The 25,039-nt window shown below is 53.4% G+C and overlaps 3 protein-coding genes across 3 annotated transcripts; 2 read left to right on the top strand and 1 right to left on the bottom strand.

Annotated features, from left to right (window-relative positions):
* Positions 1-447: 447 nt before the first annotated feature.
* RHO25_012209 (uncharacterized protein) lies at positions 448-6,995 on the top strand (the record flags this gene model as incomplete). Its single annotated transcript, XM_023603610.2, has 4 exons — positions 448-596; positions 858-1,515; positions 1,575-6,770; positions 6,828-6,995. 4 exons carry the CDS (start codon positions 448-450, stop codon positions 6,993-6,995), a joined length of 6,171 nt encoding a protein of 2,056 aa, XP_023454990.1.
* Positions 6,996-11,756: 4,761 nt separating this feature from the next.
* On the bottom strand, positions 11,757-17,798 carry RHO25_012210 (uncharacterized protein; the record flags this gene model as incomplete). Its single annotated transcript, XM_023603611.2, has 2 exons — positions 11,757-13,327; positions 13,382-17,798. The coding sequence occupies 2 exons, from the start codon at positions 17,796-17,798 to the stop codon at positions 11,757-11,759; spliced, it is 5,988 nt and encodes a 1,995-aa protein (XP_023454838.1).
* Positions 17,799-22,960: 5,162 nt separating this feature from the next.
* Positions 22,961-24,046, top strand: RHO25_012211 (uncharacterized protein; the record flags this gene model as incomplete). The annotated part of the gene is made up of 1 exon (XM_023603612.2): positions 22,961-24,046. The coding sequence occupies one exon, from the start codon at positions 22,961-22,963 to the stop codon at positions 24,044-24,046; it is 1,086 nt and encodes a 361-aa protein (XP_023454837.2).
* Positions 24,047-25,039: the final 993 nt, after the last annotated feature.

The raw sequence follows: 25,039 nt of genomic DNA on the forward strand, positions 1-25,039 counted from the left end.
GCTCTGGCAGACGGCGAGCATGGGTGCGTGGTGCTCTTCTGCATCATCGCCGCCTCTGTGATCGCCCGCGCCTCATTCCGGGCCAAAGGTTGCGATTGAGCGTCTTTGTTCGAGTGGTGCAGCGCGGAGAGACAAGCGAGCCACAAGCAACAGCTCGTCGTCTTCGCTTCGGTTCCGTGCGCACAGCTCACGGCCTCCATCACGCCCACACCCACACCCACACCCACACCTCACATCCCAGGCCTCGTCTCGACCGCTACGGACCTCGCACGTACCTCTCCGCTCCGCCACGCCGCCCCATCGCAGCACCCCGCTGCTGCTGCCACTGCTGCTCCGTCAGTGACTGCGCCGTCCATGGGCTTTGTCCCGCAACCGTTCACGTCGCTGCGGGACTCGTGTTTCCCATGGGCTAGCCACGAGTAGATGTAGCAACACCGTTCGGGGAGGATGACCCTGCGCAATACCACCTCTTCCTCGGACCGCCATGGCTCGACTGGCGCTGAATCGACGCGTTCCACCGATACCGTCAGAGGCCCGTTTGGCAGCTTCTCCACCGTGCGGAGCCAGCCGCCGAAGTTGCATACCAGGCGCGAGAAGTACGTGTTTGCATTCTCATATGTCTGTGGCATTGGGAGGAGGGGAAAAACGTTTGGGCGCAAGGATAGTGGGAAGCGTAGACGATGAAACGGCCATCTAGCAGCACGGGCGGGTCGTATTGTGGGCTATGCTCGGACGGCAACATGCACGATGCGAGCACGGCTGCATACACACATCGCGCATTTCGTTTGGTGGCACGGTGCAGACAGCCGGGCGAACCAGCCTGCTGCGAAACAGGTTAGCTAACAATAGTGCAATAGACTCGAACGGCAAGACTCCGAGGTCTCACCTTTAACCATTCCCAAACCTCAGCCGGGCAACGCACGCGCGAATAGCATTGCACCATGGGAATCCGACTCATCATCGCCCTCCAGGTCAGCAGACAACTCGGGCAGCACACCTGCTCTGCGCCAACACCCACCGACCGCTCAGGCAATGGCCTGGAGCAATAGCAATGACAACCACAACACGGCCATGCCGCAGTCCATCTTCACCGGCAGCTTCTACAACGACAGCAATGAGAACCTCAGCCAGATATCGCCGGGCTACGCGCCGGCCAACGGCATGTACTTTCCCGATGGTGAAGACCGAAGGCCGTCGATAGCGAGTGCGACCACAATATCTTCCACGGGCTCCAAGGCGAGCGTACGGGATCGCATGCAGAAGAAGCTGCAGGGGTTCTTTGGCGAGGCAGATGTGCCCATTGGTACAGAGAGTCGTCAGAATTCAGAGGCGAGCTCGGTGCAGAATGGGCCTCTCCCTCCCTTTGCGCCGGGCGCGAGCGCAGGGCGGAACCGCAACAACTCGATGAACGATGCCATGATGCGCAGCGGCTTACCGAGCCCGGGCTCAAGACCGCGAACACCCGGGCCTCAGCCGTCAAGTGAGGTCACTCCATGGGTGTTCCAAGATCCAGAGGTATGTCGAGCCAGTCCGATGCACGCAGGCAAGCATGGCTGACATTCACACTAACACAGAATGCGCCACCTGCGCCTGAGTCGAACTTTCCACCCGAGAGCAATGGTCGTAAGGCTTCGCGATTGCACTTGCCTGGACATAAGCATAATCGGAGTACTGACGATAAAGGCTATGGCTTCCCGCTGCGACCTTCGACGTCCCGTGAGCAATCCTTCAGTTTTATGCGCGCCGGCACCAATGCTTCGAACCCGATGAGCTCAGCGCTCAATCTCAAATCCGCTCGTTCCACCAGTCCTGCACCGAGTGCACATAGCGCTGTAGGCAGCTCCGCGACCCGATCCCCCAACGCTGGAGGCCACAAACGGTCACTATTGGATCGTGTCACTGGCCGACATAAAGGGGATAAGGAAAATCTGCAGTCGCAGTCCTTCACATCTCTGCCTGGAATGCAGAAGATACCGACACGCGAACGAGCAGAGAGCAGGGTCAAGGGCGGAAAAGGCAAAGCAGATGCGACCAATGGCGGACTCATACAAAAGAAGGGCCCGCGATTGCCCTTCAAGAGCAACAAGACAGCAGAAACGAATGTGGAACAGGCGAGGCCGGTCAAGGACCCAAATGAATCACATGCAGAAGCAGGAGATGCTTTGTGGCATCTGGACACCGATATATCGCACATGGAGGGTATCATAGATCCTATGAATCCTCCAGTGAACTCGCCGCACAACGAGATCTACGCTGGATGGCCGCCCGAGGAAGCTCCGCCAGAACCGGACGACAAAGGTGCCTGGGACGCGCCTGACTCCTGGGCGGTGCAGAAAGTTGCAGACGAGAACATGCGCAGGCTCACAGAACTCGACGACGAAGGTGATGTGAGGAGAGATGACTCGGGACCAATGTTTTTCATGCGAATATTCCGCGCTGATAGCACGTTTGCCGTCATATCTGCCAGTCTCAATACCACTGCTGCAGAACTGATATCAATGATGGCCAAGAAAACATTCCTCCAGGATGAATTGGACAAATACCAGATCGTGATGCGGAAACAGGACACGAGCCGACAATTAGGCTCTGGTGAGCGACCCCTGGTTATGCAGAAGAGACTACTTGAGCAGGTCGGCTACCAGGAGAAGGACCACCTAGAGGACCTGGGGCGGGAAGATCATGGCTATCTGTGCCGTTTCACTTTCTTGCCTTCCAAGATGAGCGGCTACAGTAGTCTCGAGCGCGATCCTGGATTCAACAAGATGCAACGATTCAATCACATCGATCTGTCTGGACGAAATTTGATCACAATACCGATCACGCTCTACCAGAAATCCACGGAGATCATCACACTCAACCTTTCACGAAATCTCACTCTTGACATTCCGAAGGACTTTGTGCAAAGCTGCACGAACCTTCGGGAGATCAAATACACGAGTAACGAGGCCTGGAAGTTGCCCCCTAGCTTGGCGCTGGCCTACAAGCTCACCACGCTCGATGTATCAAACAACAAGCTGGAATCGCTGGAACACGCAGAGCTCTACAAGTTGCAGAACCTGCTGAGTCTGAAGCTGTCAAACAACAAGATCACGGCGATACCGACCTACTTTGGCCAGTACCGAGCATTGCGTAGTCTGAACTTATCGTCCAACTCGCTTTCTGAATTTCCACCTGCACTCTGTGAGCTCACGACACTGGTCGACCTGGATATCAGTTTCAACTCGATATCAACATTGGGCGACATCCATACCTTGACAAACCTCGAGCGGCTTTGGGCTACCAACAATAAGCTGTCAGGACCGTTTGACAAGTCTTTCAGCGCACTAGTGAACTTGCGCGAGATTGATGCTCGTTTCAATCACATAAGCAACATTGATATTGTGTCGCAACTGCCGAAGCTGGAAGCATTGATGCTGGGGCACAACAGCGTGTCGCAGTTCGAGGGCTCATTCCAATGCTTGAAAGTGTTGTTCTTGAATCATAACCCGGTCACGAACTTTGACCTGAACGCACCGGTACCGACCCTGTCAGTTCTGAATCTGGCATCGGCCAAGTTAGCTCGTCTGCCAGATGCACTCTTCATGAAAATGTCCGGGCTCACCAAGCTTACGATCAGCAAGAACCATTTCGTGTCGCTCTCACCACATTTCGGAATGCTGTCCAAATTAGAATATTTGAGCATTGCCAAGAATGAGCTGAGCAGACTACCTGCGGAGATAGGGCGTTTGAACGAACTGCGCTATCTCGACGTGAGAGAGAACAACCTGAGCATGCTACCGCCGGAGATCTGGTACGCAAAGCGATTGGAAACACTGAATGTCTCGTCCAACGTACTAGCGGACTTTCCGAAACCAGGGGCTCCTCCTCCAGCACTGCCAGACGGACCGCTTGCGGTGACGCCTAGTCAGATGCCAAACGCCCACAGTCCTGACTTCGAGGAACTGGGCAAGTTGGAAGACTTCCAACTACGACGGCCGAGCCAGGCCTCGGGAATGCTAAGCACAGCCAGCTCTCCAGGCACACAATCACGCAAAGGATCGGTGGTATCAGCCTACTCAGGCAAGGCCATGCTTGGGCGGACAAGCACTACGAGCAGCACTGCGACCCTCACAGCAGGAACAGGCGGTGGGCGGAAAGACTCGACGTTGTCTCATAGGTTGGCATCGACGTTTTCCACCTCCCTTCGACATCTCTTCCTGGCTGACAATCGTTTGGAGGACGATGTCTTCAATGAGCTGGTTTTGCTCCCTGAACTTCGCATATTGAATCTGTCGTACAACCAGTTGTACGACGTCCCGCCGCGAACGATTCGCAAGTGGACCCATCTCACCGAGCTCTACCTGTCCGGCAATGACCTGACATCGATCCCGTCAGAAGACCTCGAGGAAGGCTCGTCGCTTAAGGTCCTACACATCAACAACAACAAATTCCAAGTACTGCCTGCAGAACTTGGCAAGATTCAGCGACTCGCGATTCTTGATGTTGGTAGCAACATGCTCAAGTACAATGTCTCCAACTGGCCATACGACTGGAACTGGAACTGGAATCGTCAGCTTCGATATCTGAATTTGTCAGGTAACAAACGTTTGGAGATAAAGCCGAGTGCGCAATCACTCAGTGGGCGTGATCAACGCGATTTGACCGATTTCTCTTCACTGATCAATCTCCGCATTCTGGGCTTGATGGACGTGACACTCACTATTCCTTCGGTACCAGATCAAGCTGCAGATAGACGTGTACGACTCGCAGGATCTGTCATTGGCAACACCATGCCTTATGGTATGGCAGATACACTTGGACGGAACGAGCACTTGTCGACATTGGATCTGGTTGTTCCTCGGTTCAGAGGGCACGAAGACGAAGCACTTGTTGGCATGTTTGACGGGCAGTCACTGTCCTCAGGTGGTAGCAAAGTCGCGAAGTTTCTGCAGGAGAAGTTCAAGCACTACTTCATCGAGGAGCTTGAGAAAATTGACAGCGAAAATGAAACGGCCCTCGATGCACTTCGTCGCACCTACCTCGGACTCAATAAGGAGCTAGCTGCTGCCGCGACACAAGCAATGGATGCCCGCGAGCATCCCAGCAGTGCGATCGTGCATCGTGGTAGCGTTACTGGACCAGATCTCGGCGACGATGATATCTTGTCAGGGTGCACCGCTACAGTGATGTACCTTCATGGTATGGAGCTGTACATTTCCAATGTCGGAGATGCGCAGTGTCTACTTATCCAGTCTGAAGGAGGCCACAAACCCATCACAACGAAGCATGACCCAGCCGAAGCCAATGAGCGCAATCGCATCAGAGAAGCTGGTGGCTATGTGTCAAGACAAGGCAAGCTTAATGACCAGCTCGAAGTCTCCCGCGCCTTTGGATACGTGCACCTAGCACCATGTGTTATTGCGGCGCCAGCACTGAGCAAGATTGACATCAGAGAACAGGACGAAATGATCCTGTTGGCCTCTCGGGAACTATGGGACTATCTCACACCAGACTTTGCTGTCGATGTTGCAAGACAAGAGCGTGGCGACCTTATGAGGGCAGCGCAGAAGCTTCGCGATCTTGCAATCGCCTTTGGCGCCACGGGCAAGATCATGGTCATGATGGTGGGTGTCAGCGACCTCCGGAAGCGAGAGAAAGCTCGTTTCCGCACCCACAGCATGAGCATGGGTCCTTCAGGCTCGCCAGACGACTACTTCACGACAGTGCGGAAGGCGAAGCGTGGCCGAGATGCTGTGGGCGACTCAAAGCTCGCTCGTCTGGATCAAGAAGTCGAGGCTCCGACGGGAGACGTCACTCTCGTCTTCACGGATATCAAGAACAGCACGATATTATGGGAGACATATCCCATTGCGATGCAGTCTGCGATCAAGATGCACAACGAGGTCATGCGCCGTCATCTGAGAATCATTGGAGGCTACGAAGTGAAGACCGAAGGTGACGCCTTCATGGTGGCCTTCCCGACAGTGACCAGCGCGCTGCTGTGGTGCTTCACGATTCAAAGCCAGCTTCTTGACGTGCAATGGCCGCAAGAGATCCTCAACAGTGTTCACGGAGAAGAGATGCAGGATGCGGATGGCAACGTGATCTTCCGAGGCCTGAGTGTTCGTATGGGCATTCACTGGGGACGACCAGTGTGCGAGATCGATCCGGTCACGAAGCGTATGGATTACTTTGGACCCATGGTCAACCGCGCAGCTCGTATCGAAAGTGTCGCCGATGGTGGGCAGATCTGTGTGTCATCGGACTTCATTCAGGAAGTGCAGAGGATGCTGGAAAGCCACATCGAAACCGATCGGAGTGGCTCCACTGGCTCTGAGGATACCCTTAGCGATGATATGCTCAGCCAGACCATCCGTCGTGAGCTCCGATCGCTGAGCAGCCAAGGGTTCGAGGTCAAGGATCTTGGCCAACGAACGCTGAAGGGTCTTGAAAACCCGGAATACATCTACTTGATGTACCCTCACTCACTCGCGTCACGATTGGTCGTGCAGCAGCAGAAGGCTGAGGCCGAATCACGAGCGGCTCAGGAGAGCGCCATTGAAGCGAAGAAGACACGCAACAGCCAGCTCACGATTGACACGGATAATGTTTGGGACTTGTGGAACGTGTCCTTGCGACTGGAAATGCTCTGCAGTTCTCTCGAGAGTACAGGCATTGGTAGCCTCAAACCTCCTGAGACGGCTCTTTTGGAGAAGATCAAGCATGGCGGAGGTGAAATTACTGATCGGTTCTTGGTCAATTTTGTTGAGCACCAGATCAGTAGAATTGAGGTGAGTTCTATCGTTGCCTTCACTGACCTACACCGTCACACTGACATCCACTTCTAGACCTGCATCTCGACGCTCGCCATCCGCAACATGATCCGGCCATTCAAGAACGGCGTCCTCAGCCAGGCTTGTCCCATGTCGGAGATCTTGGCCGAACTTGCCGGCCAGCTGGATGAGTTCAAGGTCTTGAAGGCCGCACAGGGAGATGTCGAAATGGCCGACGCATAATTCGCAAAGCTGCTCAGTGTGGTTGTGACAGCAGCGAATTGGGGATGTTATACGTACACAGAGATGACACGCTCATGACTTCAACTTGGGGAACACAAATGATGACATAACAGAGGGAGAGAGCAGTAATAATTTTGAGTTTGATTTCTGGACGCTTACGGGACGCCTTGCCTGGGACGCTATCAGTCAGCCTGGACGCGGTAACATTGGATCTCTTGCGCATGCACGGCAGGGAAACGGAATGGAAATGGAACTTGGAACTGGAAAGGATGTCAAGGTATACTTACAACATTGGTCTCAAGGGCGTCGGAGGGATCTTTGGGACCTGAGACTACTATCGAAGGAGTGTCATGACAGTGTATTCTTTACCTTTCCACCACACACTTTCAGGGGTGAAGGGCTCGATATCATCACCTGGGAAATCGAGAACAGTGGGAATTCAGGACTGTTGTTTGTTGTTCTCGTTCATCGAATGGGGTGGCTTTCGTGGGGTCCATGTGTCGTCGCTTTCTTTTTGTCTGTTCTGATGGTCGAGCAGCAATGGGAAGAATGGGGCCCTACACATGTGATGAATTTTATCTGTCTGTATATGATGGCGTTCAAGCGAGCGATGCTACGCTAGCTAGCTGATGTTGGTAGTTCGGCATGCGAAGAATACGAATGAATGTTGAGTGAAGCTGTTCGACTCCGACTGGGATACACATGCCTTCTACCTTCGATGCCCGGCTAGCGACGCCCCGACCCAAAGTCCTCGTATCTCAAGGCGAGGCAGCCACCTGACCACCTCGCCTTCAATGTTGCTTCGGGAGATGAGCAGCAGCGGCAGAAGCAACATCAGCCCCACTGTCGGTAAGGGCGAAAAAGGGTGGCAGACGTTCTTGCTCCTATGCGTCCACGACTTCGATACGATCACATGCGCAGACTTCGAACCAGAAGAACCTCGTGCACCCGCTCGTCCGGAATTTTTCCTGCCATTCCGCGCTTCGCGCGGGTTGCGAACAAGGCCTTCTGTCTAGTGCTATCTAATGTCAGAAAGCCGAAACTGACAATCTAACAGGCCCTTGAGAATCACAACATATTGGTCGCTCTGCCAATGTCGTGGAATGGGGCATCGAACCTTTTTGTCTTCGATGCCACGAGAACGGCTCGATGGAAGGAGATGTGTAAAGAGGGCTGCCTTCTCTGTGTGACCGAACATGATCAAGCATCCTCTTTCTAGTCATAGTCTAAAGACACGACTAGGGACCTGGTCGACACGAGATGATAGCTGCTTGCTATCGTACGAGCGGGACCATTCCTTCGAGCGCTGCACGGCCTTCGGCGAAATGTCTTCTCTCCTTTGCCTGACATGTAATAACAGGCGCCTCACACGAGACTGAAAAGAAGACAAGAGCTTGCGTAGCCGTACCGGGGAGTGGTGCATATCTAAACAAATCCGATCAGTGTAACTCATTGAGGAGCCTTCCATCAGCTGCTACGAACCGTCCCAGATACCCAAACCGTTATCTACACTAAAGTAGTCGTCTCACTGGTACGCGTAACATGTCTCAGAAGGTCCTATAACGTATATGCATTTCTCATGCCGTGCCTGGCTAAAGCCCTTTCCCATTCTTCCCTACTACGACCATCAAGAGTCACAGCAATAATACCAAGACATCAAGAAATCCACTAAGCTTCTACACCAAAACCATTCAAGATGCGACTCTACTTTGCTATCTTGATAGCGTCCATTACAACAGCATTATCTGCGCCCACAGACTCGAATATCCTCATTACTCGAGGTATGTCCCATTCAAATCACACTGCAGCATTGAACAAACCTAACCCGCTCGATGTACCGCTTCTAACGCACACTTCTACAGATCCACAGACTTCAACAGGATGTAGGAAGATCTGCTACCATAATTGCAACGCCGATTATCCCAGAGGCGCAAGCCGGAGTAGTTGCTACGAGGGGTGTCCTATTCTGTTCAAAGATTGTTAGCCGGGAAAGATAGTGGCGGAGAAATGTTAATTGCATCTGGCAAGCACACCGTTAAAGATCTAAACGGATATTTCGATGCACTTTTCACGATCCACAGACTTTCATTCTAATCGAAATCTTTTCTATATGTCTTCGTAGACATACGTTCCCATGCGCTGATTCAACCAAATTTATTCTCATGCTATCATATTGCGTCCTCCGCGTTAAACATAAGTGACAAGCTCTCACAGCTGTGTTTGACGTGATACAGCCCCGTTTCTAGACCATCATCTTCCATATGCCGCAGGACCCGATCACTACTCCAGAATTGTCAGTCTTCGCAAGCCTTCCCAGCCTCAAGAAAGCTTGACACTTACACATCCCTTTTTACATTTCGTTGTGCATGGACTAAAAGGTTCGCAGAGGCTGCAGCACGGGGGCACAATGTCCTGCTCGGGCTGATCCTTTTTGATTAGCGAAACTTCGTGATGAGTCTGGCGAATGCCTTGTGCTAGACTCACCAATGCAGCAGCATAGACGACCGGCAGCAAAGCGATGAGATAAGCCATAAACTTCATGGTGCCTGCAAATTGTAGGCAAGCAGTCGTTCGGCGAAATTGGCGATAGAATATGAATGGCGGGGAATATGACTAATGTGATGAATTCTGCTCAATGTAGAGCGAAGCAAGAGAGCAGACGGAGCGAGATACTGATATCTATACTCATGTGAATGGGTCGTAATATCTGGCAGAACCGGATCTGTCGTGCATCCGCAAGAAGGTCGGCTGCTTGGGCTTACAGCAACCACCCTAGGATTGATCGAAACTATGCACGAGGCCAGGCTATATGAGAGCACTGTCCGATCGTCAAAACCTACAGTTTGCAAGACCTCCAGCAAATAGCCGTCGGAGTTCCAAGGGTACTACACACTGTCCGGGTGCGGTAGACCATCAATCGAGCCTAAGGAGGCGGCCGTATCACCATGAATCTTATCGCATATGCGATCTATTGAGAGTGTCGAATGCTCTATCAATAGACGAATTTACTAGAACGTCAAGAACATATAAGTCCAGGCGAGCGATGCACAACAGCTTTTGCGGGCGCGTAAGTGTCTCTACTTCTGCTCCACTGCGAGTATTATCCACTTGTGAGGTTTGCACCTTGCTCGGGCTCCCGTAAGCATATGACACATTCTATGCTGAATTCGACCTCGTTCGTGAACAGGCGTGTCCACTAGGTTCAATCTCGCGGTTATTCATCGAGCACTGCGAGAGTCGACAGATTTTGAGGCCGGTACAGTGCAGCAGAGTCGCGGCATTCTAGAGTGGTTATTAGAGCAAGATGAATTCGAGTGAGAGCACGCACTTGTTGATAGAACTAAGGCTGTAAGGTAGGCTGAAGGGTTGTGTGTATTGATGAGGCGGTGAATGGAGTCAGGAGCTGAGGTCGTAAGACCCAACTTCTAGGTTCGGACAAAAAGCAGGATGCAACTGCTTGATTCAGAATCCGGAGAGGCGTGGTCCGGTATACGACTACTTCAAACGATCTTGTTCTGCACTTTGATGCTGCCCTTTTTTAGAGGCAGTTGTCGTTGAAGCGGCATGTCTCCCTCAAAGGCGTCTGAGAGTCAACTGATACCTTTGTCAACCCACAGCATTGTACATCGAAGAAGTTCTCAAAACACAAAAAGCCCCTGCCCAACTGACACCAGCTGGAGGAGACGACTTCAGCTTGTCAGCTTAGTATGACACAGAATCATCATGCCATCTCGACCAGTTTGGAAATTGGACACCAATTGCCCCGACCACTATCGACCGTACGAGTGTTGCCGATGGATGAGCCGACATAGTGCATGTAGTACAAGCACCTGGCCAAGACCTCGAGCTCCTGAGTGAAGCATTGACTACCATGTCTTGGTCTCCACGTGTGTTGCACCGGGGCTTTCTTTGTTTCCGGAGAAACAGGACAGAGCAAGAAGTAGTTGTCGTCGGCGAGGAGAAACTTCCCGATGACAGAAGCGCAAGACTGGATTGAGATGAAAGTTGCTAAACGCTTTGCACAGGTGAATGCAGCAGATGACTGGAGAAGACTCAGACAACAACAACAACAACAGCCCCAGTATTTATCAAGGCAGCCAGAAAGACCTCATATCCATTCAAATATCGTTCTGCTCTGTTCACGAGAACTAGCAATGCTCCAGTACGCCATTTGCCAGATGCCTCTAATGGGCAACGAAGTCCTCAACACCACTCATCATACTCCGACATACCACTCTCCCTTCCAAGCCTGGGTAGGTCGATATACCACATAAAATGTATAAATATATATCTTTCCATTCCATCAATTTACCCAATCCTCTCACACACACCGCGCTTGCTTCCTCCCAATAAAATGCTAATCAAACGACCCAAGCCAGAAACGTCCGTCTATGCCATGCTGCTGCTCAAGTGTGCCAAAATGCACAGATAAAACTCCTATACCACCCGGCCAGGACCCACGCCCGCAGTTCAGACAGAGCGCCCTCGCTAAAAGTACTGCAAAGTTATTCCTCCTTGGTGTTTGAACTGGTCTCGTCTTGTTGTTGTGTTTCTTCGATTCTGTCGACTCCAACCTTCGCAGCCCGACCGGGCCACCCCACTCCCATTACACTATTCCCTACTCTCCCCAAAATTTATGCAAGTAATAAAACAATAACTTCCAAAGACAATGCGCTCTCATCTCGTTTTCCTCATTTCTGTGTACATTTGGTTTCTGTCCTCATCACTGCAGCGCACGATGAGAAAGAGCAAGCACGATCACTACTGCTTGAGTCGCTTGCTCTTTTCTTTGCTTCGACCCTCCTTCGAAGGGTCTTTACTCTTGTGAGAGTGCTGTCCATGCTTGAGTTTCATGAAAGCATGAGGTTTGCTGGGATCACTCGGATCCATGAACGTCATGAGAACCTGACTGAGTTCCTTGAAATCGACAGGCTTCGTCATATAACTGTTGAAGCCCGCCTCGACGCACTTCTGGTAGACGTCTCCCAGCACATTCGCGGAGAGCGCGATCACGGGCAGGTGCGCATATTGGTTCTGCTTTTCCCATTGACGAATCTCCTTGCAGGTCTGGTATCCATCCTTGTTCGGCATGTGTAGGTCGCAGAGAATGATGGAGTAGTAGTTTGGTGGATTGGCGAACACCTTCTCGGTGCATTGGACTCCATCCATCACGGTGTCAACCTTGATCGAAACCTTTGACAGGAATTTGAGAATGACCATTTGGTTGACTTTGTTGTCTTCGACGAGCAACACACGCTTATCCTTGTTGCCGAGACGGCGGGCAAGCTCTTCAAACACTTGCTTCTGGTTGACTGCAACTTGCTGGGCACTGTCCTGGTTACGATCCAAGCTCATTTCGCGTTCCTTCTGCGGATCGAAGATCAATCCGAATCGTGATGGCTTCAGAGGCTTGAATACCACTCGTAGCTTGCGATCACTAACAAGCCGATCATAGTCGTGATGCGGAGCTTGTTCCATAATCTTGCGTCGTTGCGCGAGATCTGTGATCAGCACGATAGAAGTCGTCGGATTGTCAGCTGCGAGCACTTGATCCATCAACGAGACAATTTCGTCGACATCCTGGAGTACCACAACAATGTGAGTGAAGATGACAGGATCCGGGCCTACTAGAAGCTTCTGACAGTCCGCAAGGCTCTCACGTGCTGTAATCTGATGCGGTACATTTCCAGGCAGAGTTTTGTCGATGTGCTGAACTGTCGCCTCCCGGCTGTACTTCAGTGGTGCTATGACCAGGATGGAGAACATGGGTGGAGGGGAGCCACTCGGTGCACGGAGTAATGCCTTGTTCGTGCCAGCTGCCACTGCGTCGATAGATCTTGAGGGGAGGCTGTCAGCTCGAGTGTGTGTAAGCTCATGTGATGGCAATGCAAGCTTGATTGAAGCCCCAGGCACTGGTGGGTCATGCGTGAAAGATGACGCCGATGAGCGCTCTGATCGCAAGCTCTCGGTGCGCGTCACGGACCGTAATGAAGGATCGGAACTGGCAGAAGAGACCGAAGGCGACTCTGTGCCTGCATCGGACATTGGCGGATATTGCGGCGGTGTCTGAGTGACTTCGCTTGCAAATTTCGGCGACAGCCTGGCATTAGGGACCAGAGGTATTGAGACGGCGGCAGGACCGGGCGACGTTGGCAGGATTGGTACATGGACGGGACTAATGCCTGGAGTTGGGATGGGCATAGGTGGCTTGTCGTCTTCGGAAGGCAGCGTGGTCCTGATGTAGAACGTGAACGTCGATCCCTTCTCGGGCACACTCTTTGCGCTCATGTCACCTCCATGCAACTGCGCCAGCTGTTTCGAGATGACCAAACCTGAAATATGCGAGTTAGCGGAAGTTCAAATAGAGGCCACCAGCTGAAACTTACCAAGACCAGTGCCGCCATGTTGCCGCGTGCTGCTGCCATCAATCTGGCTGAACCGCTTGAACAGCGAGTCCGCATCTTTGTCGGTAAAGCCTTGACCAGTGTCGATAACATCGAACTTGATGAGCATCTCTTCTTTCACAAGGCGACTTTCTGCCTGATAAGTGCTGCATCGAATGAAGACCTCGCCCTTCTGGGTGAACTTGATTGCATTGCCCACAACGTTGAGCAGAATCTGTCGAATGCGGAAGCGATCGCCTTTGATTTGCGGAGGAACGTCTTCGTCGACGATGTAATTGAGCTCGAGGCCTTTGTCAATAGCCATCGCGGATGTCAAATCGTTGACTTCCTCAATCAATGCGCGGACGTAGACCCAGTCCATATTGAGCTGAATCATGCCCGCCTCGGCTTTCGACAAGTCCAGAATGTCGTTGATGAGTCCACGCAACCCCTCAGTACTTGCCCGAATAATATTGACATGTTCCATCTGCTCGGTGGTCAGACTGCTGTCAATGAGGAAGTTGACCATGCCAGTAATGCCGTTCAATGGAGTCCGGATCTCGTGTGACATGTTACTCAAGAAACGCGATTTAGCGTCCATCGTGTTCTTCAGATCTCGCTCAAGATCTTTGTGGTCGTTGATGTCGGTACATGTGCCATACCAGGTCTCCTCTTCGTCTTCGTGTTGCAATAATGGTTCAGCGACCAGGACGCGTACGAGGTGCCACCTGAACTCGCCATCTTTACTCTTAAGTCGGACTTCGGTCGAGTAGGACGGGCGTCCATCAGGCTCTTTGGAGACTTTGAGAATACCAGAAGTCGCCAGCTGAGACAATTTCCGTTGCGGCAGCTGCTGTATAGGAGAAGGAGATGATGAGTCCGATGTCGAATGGGAAGGTGGCTTCTCTGTCTCCGATGATCCACTGGTAGAAATCTCAGAAGCACTGACAGACCGTCTCGGATCCATGGGCAAAGTCGTCGGGACGTTGGGCTCTCTGGTTTCCGCGTCGAAGGATGGCAATTTGCACTTCACCAGATCTTCGGGGTGTACGTGCTCCATGAATCCAACGCCGAGCGCCTGAGCCTCCGTCTGTCCAGAGTACTGCAGCCATTGCGAGTTGCAGAATGTCACGCCGCGCGTCTTATTCACAGCAAAAACAATCTGCGGACTTGAATTCGCAAGCGCTCGGTACTTCGCCTCTGACGCAGCGGTCTCTTGTTGGCGTGCCGCGTTGATCTCTGCAATCTGTTGTTCATGAAAGTCCATGAGCGTGCCAATCCAATGCACGACCTTCTGTCTTTTGTCCTTCAGAGGTGCTGCGCGGACATAAAACCATCGGTAACTGCCATCGAATCTTTTTAGTCGCACCTTCTGTTGCAGCTGTTGATTAGTTCTCAGTGATCGCTGCCAAGCAGGAATAAACTCGTGATGATCTTGCGGATGAATTGCTGCCCATGGATCCTTGAGCACTGTTGCAGGGTCTTGTCCGCGGTAGATGAGAAATTTCGAGTTCACCCAGCTGAGATTGCCAGTCTCTGGCTGAGCCGTGAATATTTGCACAGGAACAGAGTCGATGATGGTTCGCAGTAGTCGTTCTGAAGGGGGAGGCATGTCCTCTGAGTACGAGCCTTTGCGTCCATGTCCGGCACCGCGAACTTCGCCGGACGTGGAAGCCGGCAGCCCGCCAAAGGTGGTCTCGAAATCTGCTCCATAGGAGTGTAACAGTGAATGCGCCTTGTTTTGCTGAGCTGCGCCTGCAAATTGAGCGCCCTGGCTCACTATCTGGGGTGAGGCTGATTCTGAGGGGCGAGTCGGATTTGCTTCGCTCGTTGGTGGCAGAAGCGGCGACTTTCCAAGCTTACCGGTACTTGCTGCTCTAGCCTTGCGCTCTCCTCGAGACAAGGGCGCATCTTCTTGTGAGTCGGAGCTTTTGGACCCCGATTTTCCAGGTGTAGTCACGGTATTGCTGGCATTGCTTCCGCTACGCTGTCCCGAGCGTTTCTTGGCGTCGAAGTAATTGTCGACCATCTCAGAGCCCGTGAATGCCGGGGTGCCTCCTCGAGAGCGAGACGCAGTCCAGCCATGGGTGGCAGGATCCCAACCTGGCGTACCCACGAGAGACCCAGATGGGCTAATACGCGACCTGCCTGAATAGTCGGAAGGACTGGTAATGCTGCCACTCATGGAGCCCGGTACTTCTTCTAGCTCGGCATTCACGATATCTTCCAGCGACGCCGGCTCTATCGTCATGGGAGCGATATTCGCACGCCCACCACTTGTCGTACGTCGATGCCGAATATGAACAGCCTGCATATGCGTTGACGAAAACTGCTGGGCATTCTGGAAAGATGTCGCAAGATGAGGTCCGAGTAGTCTGAGAGCATGCACAAGGTTTGCAGGATAAGGCACGGTGGCAGTCAGTAGAGACAGAATAGCAATTGGTGCTTTGCGGTCAAGATCTGCAGTCTGGGTTCGTTGGGAGGACGGCCGCGAGTCCTGGTTACTCGGCGTCATGCGTAGCGCTTGCATCGATTGGGACAAAGTGGGATGTATCAGCGGAATGTGTATGATTGTGCTGGCGTGGTCGATACCAATGGCCTCGACTTGATCGTACTGCGAGTAGTCTTTGGGACTGACAGCAGGGTTGAATGACTCGTCAAGCAACTGATCATCTGACGCAAAGAAGGGATTTATCTCCTCGTCTGCTTGAATGGCAGGTGATGGAGCTGGAGATTGTGTCCATGGAGAAGGTGGATGTTGCTCGTACTCGTGGTATCCCCAATCTGGCTGCGACGTTGGACGACCAGAATTAGCCAGCGCCGCAGATGAGGATGCTGCTGGAGCGGAGCGAGAGAGTGTAGGACGGCTGTCGTCGTTCGAGTAGTCCCTAGTTATGGTCACAATGCTCCCACGCTCAATGACACGACAAACGCCGAATGGTTCGATCAGCGGCTTGGATTCCCGATCGAGAGGGCGGAGTGATGAAAAGATCTCGGCATAAGGTCCAGCATCGGTAGGGTCAGCAAGGCTGCTGAAGTTGGGGTCATTGAGTGAATCTTGTCGTACGCTATGCACTGAAGGAAAGCGCTTTGGTGGGATGTCACTGAAGCTGGTGGGCGGCGTTGTGCCGGCGGTATGTGTGACCACCCGCTGTGGTCCCTGAGGTCTGGCGCGTGTCGGAGGATCATTCAAAGCCCCAAGCACGTCTCGCACTTCACGTCCGTGCCCAGCATAAGAATGTCGAGCTTCGAGACGAGGTCGCAGTCTTTCCGGATGCAATTTCTGCGGGCGCACATCACTGACAGTCTCGTTGCTAGGCTCGCGGACTTTGATATCAGGTCTCGATAAGCCAAGACCCTGCGGCTGCTTGAAAGCGCTCGGAGGCACGAAGTCTTCGCGGCCATTCATGCTAAATGTGGCCTTCTGGCCCCAGGGTACATTCTCAATGTCGTTAGGGTCAAGTGGCTGCATGAGAGACGCCCGTTCCGCCTTGAAATGGTCATGGAGAATGTTGGTCACTGTTGCCCACCACTGCTCGATTCCGGGTTCGGTATTTAGATGGAGCACGAGATCATACAGATTTGGCGTGGGATAGCGCGGGTCTTCGTTCCCACCAAGCTGCATACCAGGGGGGAGAAAGGCGCTGTTCGCTGCGGGTGTATTTCCGCCAGAGAGCACACTGAAACTAGACCTTGCGCCCGGGGTCTCACCTTCGCCCTGCCGTTGATTCGTGACTGTTGGCGATAGTGCAGTGAAGGGCTGATGAAAGGTTTGCGACCATGATCGAGGCGTGCCAGGTACGTAGGGGAATGGATACGAGGGTGTCCGCAACGGGATGGTTCCAGAAGGAGTCGGTGGAACACTGCCTCTGAGCGTGCGTGCCGATTCCGTCGATTCGGTGGAGGCGGTGGGCGGAGGCTCGTTCGATGCGAGCACACTGTTAATCGATCCAGTCGTCGAGTCGCTGTTTGTCTCTTCCTTGATCGGCGACACGCGCTTGATTGTCGAAGACGTGCTTGAAGCGCCATAGCTGTGGCGCGGCCGGACCTGGGCGCGTTTGAGAGCATCCTTCAACTCTGCGAGGTTTCCCTGCGCTCGTGGTGATACGCCCGCTCGTGACTTGCCCTTGACGTCTGCTTGCGCGGAGCTGGAGGCGGACTCCAGGGGAGCAGCATCGCGGGCAGTACTTTCATCGTTGAAGGAGCTGTCGGTTGACTCCGTCTCACTCTGCTTCTCATCGTCGGCATCTTGTCCCAACTCCGCTAACCGACCTGGAGGCGATCGTACGAGCTGAGGGCGCGCAGCAGAGGACCATTGCTGAGGGTCAGGGCGTGTAGGAGGCTCGGTGGGAGTGGGCTCGCCGTCGTCGTGGTTGGAGTCGTCCTGGTGGGTCTCCTGGGACGGCAAGGACGAGTTCATCGCTCTGGCACTCTGCCCGTCGTACGCGCCTCGTCTGCATGCAGCGCACGTGAGGGTCGCGGCGCACGAGGGGGAGGGGGGAGGGTGGTGGAGGTGGAGAGCCTCATCGAACGCGTGCAGATGGTGTGCATGAAGTTGGGATAGTGCACGTCTCGCGGCGCAAAAACGTGAGAGAGCAGCGGGTGCGTGGTGGTGGATTGACGTCAGGCGCTCGAGGGAGACCCTTGCCTGTTTGGTGAGCCCTGGTTGCGCGCTGTGCGTCTTGCGTTAGCGGCCTGCCCTTTCGTGCTTCCGCGTTGCTGCTGCTGCCTCCTCTCCCACTGCTGCTGTAGCGATATCGTGCAGCAATACTCGCTCGTGGAGCGCCTCCTGTCCGCCCACGCCACCCCTTGCTGCTCGTCCCCTCTCGCCTCGCTGTCGTCTAAACGAAGCAGAGGCGTCGACAGCTATACCGCAACAGGACGCACGCACGCACGCACCCGGCTGCCGGCCACTTTCCCGATTGGCGCTGCCCGAGCGATATCGTCATTCAGCCTCTGGCCCTCAGCGCAAACGACATCATCACTCTCATCATCATCACAAGACCTGGTCCGCTGCCCGCGTGTCGACAATTATTCGTCGCCTCAGCTATTTCCAGCGTGTCGAGGCGGTATGGCGGATCGCTCGATCCCAAATGAGCTGCGCACGTTCGACACAGCACCTCCCAGGCCCTGTGCCTGACTACTGTCTGTCTGCCCACGAGCCGCACCGGCAGTGCGCAACCAGCTCCCAGAGATCGGCACGAAACTCTCGGCAGAGAATCGGAAGTGCACTACGGCGCCGCTCTAGCCGATTCGGGCTGGAATTGCTATCCAACGTCCGCTGTTCTCACCGCGAAACGAAACGTCGACGGGGCCGTCGCCTGACAATTGGAAATTTCCAGCGGCCAAATGTGCAAAAGTTGCCGCTTCGTGTTCCTGCTTGCATCCATGTCTATATTGCATGGCTGAGGCTGAATTGCTGCTGGGGCTTGACCGGCATGCTCCGACACCCCGGTTCAGTGACGCCTGCTTCTCCACAAATCGCCAGGTGACAAGCACTCCATTCCCTGTGTGGCTGTCTATGGATCTCGGAGGCCTCTCTCAGAATCGTCGGAACTGCCTCCAGTCATAATTCACTCGGGCATACTTTGATCAAGCACAACAGAAACATGGCGTTGAGACCAACTATTCACTACTCACAGCAAGACGCCCGTGTCGTAACCGTGGCTACCTTTGAATGCAACGACCTCTGAGTGCAAGCGCCTAACGAGATTGGCTCTCGATCCATGAAAAGCTTTGCTGATTGGCTTAGCGACCTGCGGTTGCACTCAGAGGTCGTTGCATTCAGAGGTGTCCACGGTTATCCTTCCGCTAAGAAACAAACGATATGTGGATCACTGAACATCACCATCACTCCCATGCAGCTCTGAACTTTCCGTGCAGTTTGTAGCACGTGCAACCATTCCCGACCGCTCTGCCCGAGCATCACAACCACCATGAAGTCAATGTGCAACAGAGCACTATATCAACACCTAATCTGGGAAGAAAAATCCCAGCGTGGAAATTCCAACCCGGCTCCAAGCACCCCAAGCAACTCCGTCAGCACTAGTACATCCGATGTCTATCCCAGCAACGTTCTAGCGGACTTCGCTCCTGCGCCGCTGCCAATCGTCGCAACTGGTTTTCAGAATGATTCAGATAAGCTGGTCATGATGATGTTCTAGACTTCGGATCTCGATCACGGTAGACGGCATTTCCGGGAGTCTGTTGTGGTGTGAGCGAAACAGTTGTTTGATTAGTAAGTGGACGAGTGCAAAAAGTGCTGTGGTATGGCGCTGAAATGTGCAACTGAGGATAGAGAATGTAGGCAATGGAGTGGAGATGATGGATTGGCTATATAGAGCAATGACTTTTATCTATACCCCAAATTTCTCCCGTATCTCAATCTGACGATTGGTTTAGCTGCGTATTGCCCAAAGATCAGTCCTGACAACATCTCACTTCGACACCAACGTGAAAGATTCAGGTCACTCGAGCTTCAACGTAAACCACGCGCCATGAGACCGGCTCATTCACGCAGATATTGTTTCTCGGAATATGTGAGCCATACCGGCCTATCAACTTCAGTGCCTTTCGTTGGCACTGAACGAGACTCTCCGAGAGCGTCCAGTGCTGGACTGTCCTCGCGAGGGGTTTCTGACCTCACGATCTATATTCATATCAGTAATTGTTTGCCTAATTCGTCGCATGCTGATAACTGACGCTCGCGGCAGAGCATATCCCAACTCTCCTTGAGCGCACGAGGATCGATGTCTCGAGGCTCATCACAGTTCGCCACCAGGCAACGATGCTCATTGCAGTACTTCCTGTTGTGGTTGTCATCGACGCATGGAATGTTTGAGTACATCTGCGAGATTTGACAAGTGTGAATTTTACAGTATTCAGTGGCGACCAAGGACTCTGCGTCTCTTAGCATGGGGCAGCATAGGCGTGGGCTTGTGTCCAAGAATCCACGACATTCGTGTCGGCGGCAGTAAGGTGCGGCGTGAGGCGTAGGACGAGGACACCCTTCCTTGTGGCAGGTATGTTCGCTGCAGAACTTTGAGCCTGGTCGTCGTTTGCTGATGCAGTGTTCTACTGCACATTTTATACGGGTGACGCAGTATGGCAGGTCTATCAGTGATGAAACTCTGAGGAGACGGCATCCGGGTTCGATGCAACACTTCTGCGTGTAGTGCTCGATGCATAATAGACGTTGCGTGCCGCCTTCGGTGATGCTGTAGATTGCTTCGTCGCTGCAGTTCTGAGCGTTGCAGCTGTGCATGGCGCAGAATGGAGTCAGGCGATCATTCTCGCGAGTGAGGTACGAACCATATCTGTTGCAGCCGTTTGTCTTGCACGGGATGTGGTCGATGCAGCGTGGTTCAATTCCAAAGTTCGCGACAGCCAATTGACAGCAATTCTCCGTTGTGCACGTCTCGACGTGGGCATCGCAGACCACGGTTCGCGGACCTTCTGTCGACTCGCAGCCCCGAATCTGGCATGGAGCATGTTCGAAACAAAAGTGCTCGCCGCTTTCTTCGATCTGTCCTTGTCGGTAACACGACACGCATCTCGTGTAATGCGTTCTGCAGAGAAAGCTGGATCCCGTGGCGTTCCTTTGACAGCTCGAGTGCCTGCACTGCAGATTGTCAACGATGACAGGAGGCATGTTGTTGGGCTTGTGGGCTTTTGGAAGGGTGGTCCTACAGGGCTTCGAGAATGTAATGTGTAGTTAGCTGGGCAGTTTGTGGATGTCTGAGTTCAACAAGTTGGCGAGTCTGTGAGTGTAGTCTCAGATGATGCATCTGCAGGAATCTCGCATCTTTTATGCTAAGCTTGAGGCGACCCCAGGCTACAAGCAGGTACAGAGCGCGCGCAGCCGGTCCGAGCGCAACAAACTGATGCGGATGGCAAAAAGGCGCAGAGATGGAGGCTTGGTACGAGCTGGACGCCCATCCGACAGCTCGGTTCCCTCAAGCTCGGCTGTGCATGTCCATAGAGACGTGCTACTCCCTCGCGCCACAACGCGGTCCCTCTCCGCCCTTTGAGAGTGGGCATGTGCCGAAGCTGCAACGCGAGCCGCAGCACGTTGTCCACTGCACAGGTTGTCAAGTGCCGTCAGTGTTGTCGCTGCTGTGTTGCGAAGGTTCGCGGCTATGCCCACAAGGATCGGTGTGCCCAAATTTCTGCAGGTTACGGCGGTCATGTCCAGGATGCCGGGACCAGGTGAAAGTGGTGTGCGCAATGCTGCATCATAACCAGGACATGGTCAGTTAATAAAGACGCAGTGACCAGCCTCTCGTCACAGAGGCTACGCTAGCAGACAAAACGCAGAGTCATACACCCATGCTCGGACGCATTTGCCGCGACTGGACTGATCGAGTGCAGCGCGTTCGTAGCCTTGACATGCCGCATGCTGTAAAACGGAAGCGGCACCTTCCTTGACCCAACCAGTGCAGTTGGGTCTGTGACTAGAAATGTAAGCGCAAAGCATGCAACGCCGTGACATACATGAATGTGCAAGCTGAAGGTGGCGGGCACGAAAGGCCACCGTCAATAGACACAGATGAAGAAGTACAACATTAGTATCGACAGCCGGCTTGATACGCAGGAACAAGAGATGACAACCGGCCTGAGGATCCTTCAACGGCATGCCGATCGTCTGCTGCCGCCGAAGGTGAGACCGAACACAGGAATTTCTTGGTAGTAACCCGGAGTGACAGGAGCTTATCATCGCACGGTCTAGGCCTTCGCTCATTGTCGTGAAGGCACGCACGTCCTGAGAACCAGATGCCCCCACAACGGGTAAGCCAGGGAGATCACTGACATAGTTGCACAGATCCAATTAAGGCGGCAGCACTCACATAAACATCGTCGGAGGAAGTCTTAATCCCATTTTCAACCAAGAGGATCGAAGATGAGTGGCCTACGACGGCGAGACAAGGCTTCCAGGTCGTGCTATGTTTCGCGCGAAGCTCAGCACAGCAGGTGACGAAGATGCCCACACCAAGACGGCAACAAAGCCACGGTGCTCGGAGTGTCGTCCAGGGGTAAAGACGTAGTTCGTGCGAGCTGTATAGCGCAATACGCTGCTGCTGAGATCCTGGCTAAGTACATGCGCGTTGTCGTACATGCGCCCACCGTGCGACCCTACTCGCTCCTCAGCCACAAGTGCAAGTGTCGGGAGTAATGCAGGGCTGTGGACTTGCATTGTATGGAGTTGTCACCCGATTGCTACAACGAGGAGGGCTCGCTCCTGCCCGAAAGCAAAACAGGAATCCGCGAGGACCTGAGTGCTCTTCAATTGCTCGAACCTCTGCCATGTGTAGCGGACCCAAGACTGTTCGAGGCGCGAAAAGATGTCACAAAATGTGAATTGCCCCCGAATTTCCTGTTCGCCATCCGCAAGTTTGGGAGGTGAAGTTGGGAGCACAAGTGACGTCCAAGGCTTGGCGCTGGCGGCTTTCGCGACTCGCAACGACTCGACACTTCTCTCCACCTTCGACTGCGCTCACAGACAACCACCCACCCCAAATCCCACGACCCCTCCCGGCAGTCTCACGGTAAGCATCGCTTTATCTCATTCACAGCGGTCTGAACATGGCGCGCAAAGGTGGAGGCGGCGGCAACGGAGGAAAGAGTTCTTTCGCAAGGCAAGCGCTAGATAGTTTTTATGCGAACCAACATGCCAACAATCACAACATAGAGGCGAACGCAAACTACGAACAGGGCCAGGCGGAGCACTATCACCAGTATTACTACCCAAATAGCGCCTACCCACCTGCCACGACCACGACTCACGCGACACCGACGCACGACTACGAGCCTGCGGCCATGGCATACAATCCTTATGGCCAGGGCTACAATGCTCAGTACGCACAGTACGCGGCTGCCCCGGCTTATGGAACCCAGTATACTCAGCAGGCACAGCAATACGACACTCCACCGCAGATCCGAAACCCATTCGCCCCTCCACCCGCCGCATCGTCAGCCTACGCTGCTCAGAATGCCGGATTCGATCCCGACCACGAGGCTCAGATTGCACAGTGGCAAGCACAGTACGCGCCAGCTGACCAACAACTGCGTGGCAAGAAGACCGGCAAGGATGAAGTGATCGGGAACGCTAATTTAGCACCATTGGGACAGCGCGGCGCAGCGACTAGTACCGCGGCAGCAGAGACTGACAAGAAGGAGGACAAGTACACTGTCGTTCGCAAAGGTGGTGGTGAGCAGTGGGAGGATCAGTCGCTGCTTCAGTGGGATCCGAACAAATTCCGTATCATGGTTGGCAACCTGGCAGGTGAAGTGACGGACGACTCGCTTGCAAAGGCTTTCGCAGCCTATGGCGTGTCAAAAGCCCGCGTGGTGCGCGACAAGCGAACGACAAAATCGAAAGGTTTCGGCTTTGTGGAGTTCGAGGAAGGTGAGTTGGGCTTTAAGGCCGCACGAGAGATGGTCGGCAAGTACATCGGCAGTCATCCAGTCACGATCCAGCGAAGCAAGACAGATGTGCGAGCGCAACCAAAGAAGGACAACAACAAGTACAAGGGAAAGAACGGTCGCAACAACGACAAGAACAAGGACAAGAAGAAGAAGAACGACAACGATCCGCTCAAGGCACACACTGGAGCCGGCATCGAGAAGAAGCCGTCCAAAGCGACTGCTGGTCTCAAGCTATTGGGTTGAATCAGTCTTCTCGAATTGGCAAGGAGGCTCATTGTGAACTTAGCGAGGCGTTCAGGGATTATCGAATGGTGCATATGCGTGCGATTGCCACGAGATTGCAACGCTTCCGAGGCGTTGCGCTGGCGAGCAGGCAAGTTTTCGCTCTGTTAGAACAGATGGAGTCAATCAGATGAGTATGTTAACTTCTACCATGTCCAAGGACCTCCGCGCTGACACGCCGTGGCTGTGAAGACTGCTCGCAAGCGACACCTTGTGCACAGGTATGGACACCATGTGTCTCAGGTGAACTAATCTGCCGCAGCTTCTCTTGCCGTGGACGTTTCGTTCTCATTCTGCTGACGCCATTCAACCTGGCGAGCAAGACCTTTGCCGTTAGCAAGTCCCCGAGGACTTCGACGCCCTTCCATTTTGCTTGAGTCTTTTGCGACGTTAAATCTTGTCTCACCGAGCCTCTCAAGTCGACTTGATTCTTTAGCATGATGCTATCAAGCCACACTTCAGCGTTGTTGTGCTTATCCTGGCAGAGACAACAAGACTGTTGTCAAGAGTATTTGACATGAGCAAAGCCTGCTGCAATGGTAGATATTGTCTTCTCATTATGTACGCCTGCAGACCTCGATTGTCATGTTCGGATGTCTTCACACAATCCAATAATGTCCTTTAATTGAACCGGCTCAAAGTCAGTTATCTCATACACGGAATCGAAATCGCGCGACCGTTCACGCTGCCCAGATGATTTTTAAAACTGCTCATCTGCACAAACGTTGAAGTGCCTTAGGCACGATTTTCGGCCAAGAAGTCCTTTCAGCCGCATCGAAGCTCCAGTCTCCACTTCGATGCGTGCCTATCGTGCGGGGACATCGACCAGCCACGAAGCCAAAGGGTTCACAGCGACACCCGAGGGTTAGTCGCGTGCATCGACTCGAGCGTAGGTATGGCAAGGTGAGTGGCGCTCTCTTTGCTATCAATTCCTCACAAGTGCTTCCATCATTT

The sequence above is a fragment of the Cercospora beticola genome, chromosome 8 (assembly GCF_033473495.1).
Source record: "Cercospora beticola chromosome 8, complete sequence".
NCBI lineage: Eukaryota > Fungi > Ascomycota > Dothideomycetes > Mycosphaerellales > Mycosphaerellaceae > Cercospora > Cercospora beticola.